This window comes from Pezoporus flaviventris, unplaced genomic scaffold (assembly GCF_033815535.1).
Source record: "Pezoporus flaviventris isolate CSIRO_AGI_PZ_B2104156 unplaced genomic scaffold, CSIRO_AGI_Pfla_v1 ptg000116l, whole genome shotgun sequence".
NCBI classification, from domain to species: Eukaryota; Metazoa; Chordata; class Aves; order Psittaciformes; family Psittacidae; genus Pezoporus; species Pezoporus flaviventris.
This window is the reverse complement of record NW_026892664.1, coordinates 2,889,373-2,899,519: the sequence shown is the minus strand read 5'-3', so window position 1 is coordinate 2,899,519 and position 10,147 is coordinate 2,889,373. Positions and strand designations below refer to the sequence as shown.

The 10,147-nt window shown below is 58.3% G+C and overlaps 1 protein-coding gene across 1 annotated transcript; it reads right to left on the bottom strand.

Annotated features, from left to right (window-relative positions):
- Positions 1 to 2,386: 2,386 nt before the first annotated feature.
- On the bottom strand, positions 2,387 to 6,692 carry LOC133282296 (uncharacterized; the record flags this gene model as incomplete). The annotated part of the gene is given in 17 exon segments (XM_061478331.1): positions 2,387 to 2,589; positions 2,678 to 2,792; positions 2,856 to 2,985; positions 3,185 to 3,242; positions 3,318 to 3,421; positions 3,505 to 3,555; positions 3,965 to 4,103; positions 4,820 to 4,930; positions 4,932 to 4,963; positions 5,054 to 5,218; positions 5,383 to 5,433; positions 5,537 to 5,576; positions 5,661 to 5,778; positions 5,868 to 5,988; positions 6,164 to 6,188; positions 6,510 to 6,542; positions 6,652 to 6,692. Coding segments are annotated over 17 exon segments (1,509 nt in total), but the record flags the coding sequence as incomplete, so codon positions are not given.
- Between the last annotated feature and the right edge of the window lie 3,455 nt (positions 6,693 to 10,147).

Sequence of the window (10,147 nt, the reverse complement as noted above, 5' to 3'; positions counted from 1 at the left end):
GCGCTCCGCTGCCGGCTCAGCCAGCCCAACTCACACACCGAGTCCAAAGCAGCCACTCTGGGGAAGTCTCTTGAGGTGTTCTGGCAACTCCTACAGCACCCCAAGATCGCCATCGCCACCCACCTCGTTCCACGCTCCTCTGTCCACAGGCATCACCGGCTCCGAGACACCAAGACGGGAACCACCAGAGGAGCTGCTCTTGCCTCCTCCACCAGTAGCTTGTGTTCCGTGGGGCAGCTGTCGTCTCCCGGTGCCTCCTCTGAAGGGTTCCATGGGGTTCTGTGACCTCAAACACCTGAACACGGGGAGTTCCAGAATCAGCCACCCCTGTGGTCTCCATGTCCCCAAGGTCATTGTGATGCAGGAGCTCTGACTGGGTCCATGGGGTGCTCTGGAGGTGCTGCAGGCATTCTCTGGGATTCTCTAGGGGTATCCCCAGGATGCCCTGGGAGTGCACAGAGACACAGGGCCGTGGAGCAAGCTGCTCTAGTGGAAGGTTTCCCTGCCACGTTGAGCTGTGACCCCTCGCATGCTCCACCTCTGGACCAAAGGCACTGAGGAAGAGCAGCCCATGAGGGACCTCCCCGAGCCGGCTGGGCAGAGGCTGGTCCCCCCGCAGCGACTCCCGGAGCACCCCTGGGTGCCCTCAGCTTCCAAAACGGGGGGGGGGGGGGGGGGGGGGGGAGGGTCCCCAATGGACACAACCTCCCATCCCCCACCCGGGGGTGTCGGGGGTGGGGACCTCCCCCCCTCTTTATACCCGGGATGGGAGAGGGGAGGATAAAGGGGGGATGGGGGGGGGGGGCGATCCGAAGCCTTGTTGACACCAATGTAAATAGCGGGGGGGGGGAGGGGGGGAAGGGGAGGGAAGGCGGGAGGCGTCACCTTAAGACTGTATAAAAAGGAAAATTAACCAATAAATAAAGATTTCACAGGAAATCGAGGCCTCTTTTCCCCCCTAGCTCCCAAATTTTGGCCTTTCCCCATCCCCGTTCGGTGACGCTCGCCGCACTTCCGGGTTGGTTGCTAGGCAACGGGGTCTCCGCGTACCGCTTCCCCTGCGTTGCCAGGTGACGGCCAGTGAGCTTCCACCGCGCTGCGCGTTGCCAGGCAACCTTGCCCCCGCCCCCCTGCCTCGTTCTGGCGACCGTTGCCCAGGCAACAGCCAATCAGCACTGAGCTCCCCAACTCGTGTCCCCATTTAACCCCGTCCCGGCTGCCCCCCCCATGGCCCTGAATATGGGGCTTTTCCTTGCCCCTGCCCCCCATTTGTCCCCCCTTCTCCTCCCCCCCTTATGCCCCCCATTCCCCCTCCCCTTTTTCCCACCCCCATTCCCCACATTCCTGCCATTTCTCCCCCTCTCCCTCCATCCCTCCCCAGTTCTCATCCCACCATCGTTACCCCCCCCCCTTATTTACATGCAATTAGCGTAGGACCTGCTTTACTCACACACAGTTCATGTAGGGTTGAACTTATTTACATGTTACTAACACAGACCCTTCCTTATTTACATGTTATTAATGAAGGGCCTACTTAATTTGCATCCTTTTAGTGGAGGACCTGCTTTATTTACATGTCATTAACATGGAGCCACTCATATTTGCATGTTCTTACTGTAGGACCTCCTGTTTTTACATGGTGCTGTGCCAGGACCTCCTGTATTTACTCACTTACTAATGTAGGACCTATTTTATGTACAGTTGCTGTCGGATCTGCTCTATTGACAGGGTATTGGGGCAGGACCTACTTCATTTATGGGCCCTTATTGTAGGTCCTACTTTATCGAGGAGGTATTATTGTAGGACCCATTTTTTTGAGGGAGTTATTAATGTAGGGCCTACTTTATTTACATGTTGTATTTACAGTTTCATTCCTGTAGGACCTACTGTATTGGGGGTGGTTGTGATGTCAGGACCCGCTTTACTGAGTAACTTATTTACAAGTTCTTAATGTAGGATCTACTTTTATGTACCTGTCATTAACATAGAGCCTGTCTAATTTACATATTCCTGTACGTCCTACTTTATTCCCAGGCTGTTATTGTAGGTTGTGCTTTATAAGGGAATTTAGTATGTCAGGACCTGCTTTGTTTACACTTTCGTTACTGTAGGACCTGCTTATGTGTTACTGTAGGCCACATGTTATCTGTGCATTGTTATTGGAGGCTCTGCTCTGTTGACATGCTGTTACTGCAGGCGGGACGAGTTTATTAACACAAGACCTGCTTTGCATCTCATTAACATGGGTGCAACCTCATTTACATGTAATTAACAGAGGACCTGCTTTATTTACTGCTCTATTTCTATAGGACCTACTCTATTCCGCTTCCAGGACCGCAGCCTTGTGGCCACACCCCCCTCCAAGCCCTGCCTCCTGCACCCCATCCAATAGGAGCATCTGATGAAACCGAGGCTCAGGGGTGGGGCTTGCTCTGGTCACGCCCTTCCTTGTCGCTGGTGGGCGGCGCTAAGGGGAGGGGGCGGTGCAAGTTTAGGGTACGGGTGGCCTGGGACCAGCGCTTCAGCCAATGGGAGAAGGGGATGTTGCTGGGGGGGGTGGCCGGTATCCACTGAGCCGGCTGCTCCCACCTAAGGGAGACGAAGGAGGGGGGAAGGGGGAATGTGACATCACACATGGTGGGCGTGGCCTCTCACAGACCCACCCTCGCCGTCTCACCATTGGCTGATGACGTCCTGGAGGTGGGGCCAGCCCTCGAGGTACTGCTGGACCCGAATGGACAGCGCCTGCAGCTGGGGGAGGAGCTCGGCGATGGCCACGCCCTCCGCGGGTGCTGCAAAGGGACAGGGTCAGCGCAGGCCACACCCTCACCCCCCAGCTCGTCCCCCTCACTCACCGCGGGGTGGGCGGGGCTTCCCGGGTCCCGCCCCTTGCGCTGACCACGCCCCTTGTGCTGACCTCACCTCCTGCAGCTGTTCCAGCTCCCCCTGCAGCTCTGCCGCCCGCAACAGCGCCCCCTGTGGGGGCTGAGGCACAAACACCCCTGAGCAACGGCCCCATTGCCCCTCCCCCCTCTATGTCCCCTCCTTCCATTGCCCCGCCCCCCTTTATGTCCCCTTCTCGCATTGCCCTTCCCCCTTTATGGCCTTCCCCCTCTTTATGACCCCTGCCCCCTCTATGGCACATCCTTCCAATTCCCCTCCCCGTCTATGGCCCCTCCACCACCTCACTCTCTGCCATTCCTAGGGCAGGTCTGATTGGCTGCAGTGGGTAGTGGGCGGGGCTAAAGGGAGAATGGAGGGGTCAGCACAGCCCTTCCCCCTCCTCCCCACCACCCTCCCCCCCCCAATTCACTCACCTCGGGGGGAGGGGCACTCTCTCCTTTCCCAGCATGCTCAGCGCTACCTGCAGCCGCTGCCCTTCCCCCTGCAGCCCTGGGGGGAGCCGCACAGCTCCTCGGGCCTGAAAGGGGCGTGGCCAAAGCTCTGAGGCCTCGCCCACTCACCATTAAGCCCCGCCCCACTTCCCTCCCCCTCGTTCCTCACCTGGGCCTGCAGGGGGCACAGCTGCGCCCGGAGCTGGATCCAGCGGCAGGACTGGAAGGGGTGGGGAGGGGGGACACAAGGAAATGAGGGACCCCAAAGCCATGGGAGGGACCCAAATACCCCCCAAGACCCCCAAACACCTTAAATATCGCCCCATATTTCTCCCCAAAACCTCTCCCTTCACCCCAAACCAATCCAGAACCCCAGATACCCCTCCCAGCAATGCTGAATCCCCCAAATCCCCTCTAAAGCCCCAAACTCCCCCAGATCATCCCCTATAGACCCAAAATCCCCCTCCAGGACCCCCAGATATCCCTCATCCCTCCCAAAAAGTGGAGCTGGGACCCTTTAGGGACCCCAACCCCTCCCCATAACCATCAAATTCCACTTCCCAGACCCCCCCAAGCCCATCAGGACCCCCCCCAAATCCCCATATTCCCCCGTTGGCACCCACCAGCCGCTGCTTCCCCTCCTGCAGCTGCCTCCTCAGTGGCCCCAGGGCAGCTTCTGGGGAGTCCATGGGGCTGCCCCGTAGCTCCAGGACCTGCTTGATCAGGGCGTCCCGAGCCCCTGAGAGCCCTGCGGCCTCCAGCATCGACCTGGGGGGCAATGAGGCCCCAAAGCCAAACGTTGAGGGGAGTTTGGGAGGCCCAAAGGGGTTCAAGAACCCTTTTTGGGGGGGGGGGACGGGACCATAAAAGGACTGCAGGGACCATGGAGGGATTGGGGGCACCCCAAAAGGTCCCAGCACTGGGTTTAGGGAGAATCTGGGGGGCTTTAAGGACCCCTATGAGCCCAGCACCCGCTTCAGAAGGAAACCCAGTGGGGTTTAAAGTACAGAGAGAGTCCCTAAAGGGTTCTGAGGTTCAGGAGTGGGGAGGAAAAAGTTATGGGGGAGGACCCAGGGGCAGTTTTGGGGTGCAGGGGGGGAAACCGGGCTGCAGGACGCATTCAGGGGGTCCTTGAGAGGGTTTTGGGTGCATGAGGGACTCCATAGGGAGGTTTTGGGGTGCAGGGGGGTTGTTTTGCGGTGCCGTGTGGGTTCTGGGGTGCATGGGGGTGGTTTTAGGGTGCAGGGGGTGTGTTCTGAGGTGCAGGGGATAAGGTTTTGGGGTGCAGGGGAGGTGGTTTGAAATGTAGTGGATTGTTTTGGGGTGCAGGGGGGATGGTTTTGGGGTGCAGAGGGGGTGTTTTCAGATGCAGGGGGTGTGCTTTGGGGTGCAGGGGGAATGGTTTTGGAGTGCAAGTGGGTGTTTTGGGGTGCAGAGGGGTGGTTTTGGGGTTCAGGGAGGTATTTTGGGGTGCAGGGTTTTACCTGGCAGCCTGCTGGGCTTTGGGGTCCCCCTCCAGGCGCTGCGGGATCTCCACCGGCAGCTGGAGGAGCCGGAGCTTCAACGGGGACAGGCGGGAAGCCAAGGAGTGGAGAGTCCCAGAGTCCCCCCACATCCACCCAGCAGTCCTGGGAGGTGCAAAGGGGGGATCCCACATCAATGGGGAGCTCCGAGCCCTAAAGCACCCCCAAATGTGCCCCTCAAGTCTCCCCATTTACCTGGATGAGGGTCTTCATAGGGGGCTGAGCATCAGGGTCAGGGTTGGGGTCAAGGTCAGGGCTGATTTTGGGATACCCCTTCCTGCAATGGAACAACGGGGAATGGAGGGAGGACGCAACCCCGCCCCTCTGTTGGCTCCACCCACCGGTAGCCCCGCCCCTTCCCTAGTGCCCTGGGGCCACACCCTCAGAACCTTATAAGGGAAGTCCTGCCCCCTTTAAGCCGCACCCCCAGCAGCCCACTGGCTCTGCCCCTTCTCTAAGCTCCACCCCCTCCCAAAGCCCCATTTCTTAAGTCCCTCCCTTCTCCTAAGCTCCTCCCCCTAAGCCCCACCCCTCATAAGCTCCTCCAGGGCCTCCTCCCGCAGCTTGCACACGGCCTGGGGGGGAGGGCAAGCGGGGCAATGGGGGCGTGGCCAAGCTCAGACCCCTCCCCCGTCCATAAGCCCCTCCTCCTTCCCAATAAGCCCCGCCCCTTCTTACCGCCAATTTCGACGTTAGTCCCACCTTTGGCCCCGGCTCCCTGCAAGCGCAGAGCATCATGGGAATGCTGCCCCCCGCCCCCATTGGGATACCCATGGGGAAGCCCCGCCCACTCCTCGCTTACGAGTGGGCGGAGCTTATCTGGGCCCGCTTCCTCCGCAGCCACAGCCCCTCCTGCGCCGACTCCGCCCCCAGGGCGCGAAGCTCCGCCCCTCGGCGACGCTCCGCCCCCAGTGCCTCTTCTACAAGGAAACTAAGGGGGCAGAGCCTCAGGTCAGGTGACCGGTAGCCCCGCCCCTTTACCCCCCATCCCACCCCCCAGTCAACTCACCCAGCTCCAGCACCGCTGCCCCGGCCTCGCCCACGGCCCCGCCCATCACTTTAAGCTCCGCCCTTACCTGCTCCAAGGCCTCATGCACTTCCATATAAGGCGTGCTTGACCCCGCCCCTCGCTGGGGAGAGACACCAAAGGTCACCTGAGGACACCACCCCCCCTATCCTTAAGTCCCATTTTTCTCCCTCCACCACCCCTGAAATTTGCACCCCGCCCAAATCTTGCCCCCCCCCGTCCCTCTGGGACCCCCCAAAACCCCATACAGCCCCCCAAAAACCCTCCCCCCCCCAAACCTGAATCTCCTCGAGGTGCTGGTACCTGAGCCCCGAGTTAAGGAGGAAACGGGGGTTAAAGGAGGAGTTGGGGGGGGTCGGTGGGGGTGTCATGGGAGGGAATTGGGGGTTCCTGGGGATCCCAATGGGATTTAGAGTTGTCCTAAAGGAATTTGGGGCTCCTGTGCATGGATTTGGGAGGAGAAAAGAGGTTGGGGGGGGTCACAGGGGGAATTGGGGGGTGCTGGGGTGGGTCTTGGGATCCCAATGCAATTTTGGAGGGATTTTGGAGGCTCTCCAAGGAGCTTGGGGGTCCCCAGAGGGGGCAGCTTTGGGTCCCCACCCCTTTTTTGGGTGCAGTGGATACCACAGCAGGTTCCCTTTGATCTTCTTCACATTCCTATAGGAACACACCCCCCCCCCCATGTATTTTAGTGACCGATCCGAGGTTTGGGGTCCCTCCAGATGTTGCGGTTCCTCCCCCCCAGATGTTGGGGTGCCCCCCTCACCGCGGGTGCCGCACGTGGCCCATGATGTACTCCCGGATGGGGGCACAGGGCCCCGTGCACAGCCTGGAGGTGGGGGGGAGACAAAGAGAGGGGGTCAGGAGCACCCCAACCCCCCCAGGACCCCAAAAGCCCCCACTGGGGGGTCCCGCGGGCTCCAACCTGCGCAGGTCGGGATCGGAGGGGAGCTCCAGCTCCGCCATGATGGGCGAAATTGAAACGCTGGGAGCGCCGCGCGGCACGACGGGAGTTGTAGTCCAAGCCGGGCAGTGCCTTAGTGGTGCTGCAGGGGTGTCGCACTGCATCATGGGAGTTGTAGTCCAGGCTGGGCGACGCCCTCGTGGTGCTCTATGCTTGCCGCGCGGCATGATGGGAGTCGTAGTACCGCCTGGCGGCTGTATAATGGTGTTCTATGGGAGCCGCGGGGTATGATGGGAGTTGTAGTCATAACTGGGCGCCGCCATAACAGGGCTCAATGGGTGCCGCGCTGCATGATGGGAGTAGTAGTCCCGGCTGGGCGCCACCGTAAAGGGGCTCTATGGGTGCCGCGTTGCATGATCAGGGTTGTAGTGCCTGTAGTCTATGGGTCTCTATGGGGTCTCTATGGGGTCTCTATGGGGCGTCTCTATGGTTCACTTTGGGTCGCTTTCAGGATCTCTGCGGTGTCTATGGATCTCTATGGGTCTCTATGAGTCTCTGTGGGGTCTCTATGAGTCTCTGTGGGCTGTGGATCTATATGGTCTCTATGGGTCTCTCTGTTTGGCCTCTATGGGTCTCCCTATGGGGTCTCTATGGGTTCCTGCAGGGTCTGACTGATACAGAGGGTTGACCATTGTACAAGGGAGTTATACAGGGGGGTTGTACAAGGGGGTTAGAGGAATTTGTTTAAACAAAAGGACTATCTATTGTAAATGCCTGCTAAGCAGAACAGAGACCTCCGGTCCTGTTAATAAGCAGACGCCTGAATCTACTGATAAAGGGGAGAAGCAGAGGATTTACGGCTGGGACACTGATCAAACTCTACTGATAAAGGGGAGAAGTAGAGGATTTACGGCTGGGACACTGACCAAACTCTAAGGCCACACATAAGACTAAAAAGGTGAAAAGTGCAAGAAGAGGAAGACTCATTTACTTCATCTTGAAGACCCCTGCCCATGACCAGAGGGGGCACTGCACAGGCGCAGAGGACCTTCTGGCTCATTATAATACGAAGCAGGGATAGGACATGAATATGTATAGGCGTATTGTGCAACCTTATGAATATATATAACTTTAGAGAATAAATGTAGAGGGAAACAACACTGAGGTACGCATGACTTTGAGGAATTATCCCCGTGCGTCTCAGCGCTGAATAAAAAGCATACCTACTTTACAACTTTTAATGAGTTGTGGAGTCAATCCGCGCATCATGACCATGGAGGGGGTGTCTCTTTACGAGTCCCTTGGACGGGGAAGCAGCAGCAGCTCCAGTACCAGGATGCAGGGGGCAGAGCTCGAGACCCCGAGACCCCCCTTTTACCCCCATTGCCCCCCGTTACCCCAAATTGCTCCTATTGCCCCATTACCGCCATTGCCCCCATATAAAGCCATGGAGCCAGCAGTGGGTGTGAACCTGTCCCTGCCCCATAGGGTTCTATAGGGGTCCATAGGGGTCCCATCGCCCCCCATCTCCCTCCTTTCCCCCCCCAGCCAACGCGCGCTCTGTTCCTGTCACCCTGCCCACTTCCACGGCAGCCAATCAGCCCCTGGCCCCGCGCACTGCGCCACGGAGCCAATCAGAGCACAGGGTGGGAGAGTAACCCCTCTGCTCCCCTCAGCTGACTCCGCCCCCTGTAACGGCCACAGGCTGTTGAACAAGACCGGTCCCAACCCCGATCCCTGAGGGACCCCACTCGTTACCGGTCTCCAGCCGGACACTGAGCCATTGACCACAACTCTTTGTGTGCGGCCATCCAGCCAGTTCTTTATCCACCCAGTGGTCCATCCATCAAATTGATGTCTCTCCAATTTAGAGACAAGGATGTCGTGTGGGACGATGTCGAACACTTTGCACAAGTCCAGGTAGATGCCATCAACTGCTCTGCCCCTGTCCATCAGTTCTGTAGCCCCATCATAGAAGGCCACCACATTGGTCAGGCAGGATTTCCCCTCAGTGAAGCCATGCTGGCTGTCACCAAGCACCTTGTTGATTTTCATGTGCCTTAGCATGCCTTCCAGGAGAATGCTCCAAGCTTTTGCCAGGCACAGAGGTGAGACTGACTGCTCTGTCATTCCCCAGGTCATCCATTTTCCCCTTCTTGAAAATGGGGGTTATAGTTCCCTTTTTCCAGTCGTCAGGAACTTCACCTGACTTCCATGTTTTTTCAAATATGAAGACCAGTGGCTTAGCAACTTCATTCGCCCGCTCCTTCAGGACTCATGCATGGATTTCATTAGGCCCCATGGACTTGTGCACGTTCAGGTTTTTAAGATGGTCTCGAGCCAGCTCCTCTCCTACAGTGGGCCCAAGGTCTTCATTCTCACAGTCCCTGCATCTGCCTTCCAAGACTTGGGTGGTGTGGTCAGAGCCTTTGGCAGTGAAGAGCGAGGCAAAGAAGTCATTCAGAACCTCAGCCTTCTCCAAATCCCGTGTAGCCAGTTCTCCCGAGAGCTTCTGGAAGGGGGCTATGTTGTCCCTAGTCTGTTTTTTATTTGCTACATACCTGAAGAATCCCTTCCTGTTATCCTTAACATCCCGAGCCTATCTGAATTCTAACTGGGTCTCAGCTTTCCTAACCTGGTCCCTAGCTTCCCGGAGAAATTCTTCCTCAGCTCCATCTAAACCTGCCCTGGTGCAGCTTGAGGCCATTTCCTCTTGTCCCATCCCTTGTTCCTTGGGAGCAGAGCCCAGCCCCTCCTGGCTCCATCCTCCTCTCAGGCAGTTGTAGGCAGTGATCAGGTCCCCCCCAGGTTCCTCAGCCCTTCCCCATCACATTTGTGCTCCAGGCCCTGCACCAGCTCCATTGCCCTTCTCTGGCCCCTCTCCAGCACCTCAATGTCTCTCTTGTAGTGAGGGGCCCAGAGGTGAACCCAGGATTCGAGGTGCGCCCTCAGCAGTGCTCAGTGCAGGGGCACCACCACTGCCCTGGCCCTGCTGCCGCACTGGTGCTGATCCAGGCCAGGATGCTGGTGGCTTCCTGGCTGCCTGGGCACAAGCTGCTCATGTTCAGCTCCATCACTCAGCACCCCCAGATCTTTTCCCATGAGCAGTTTTCAGCCCCTCTTCCCCAAACCTGGAGCGTTGCAGGGGGTTGTTATGGCCCAAGCGCAGGACCCGGCACTTTGCCTTCTTGACCCTCAACACATTGGCCACAGCCCATGGATCCAGCCTGTCCAGATCCCTCTGCAGAGCTTCCTACCCTCCATCCCCCACCACACCTCCCTGGTCTTTTGGTGGGACATCCCAAATTAGGCAACCCCCACTCTGGGGCTGGCGCCCCCAACTCCCTGATACCAGGGA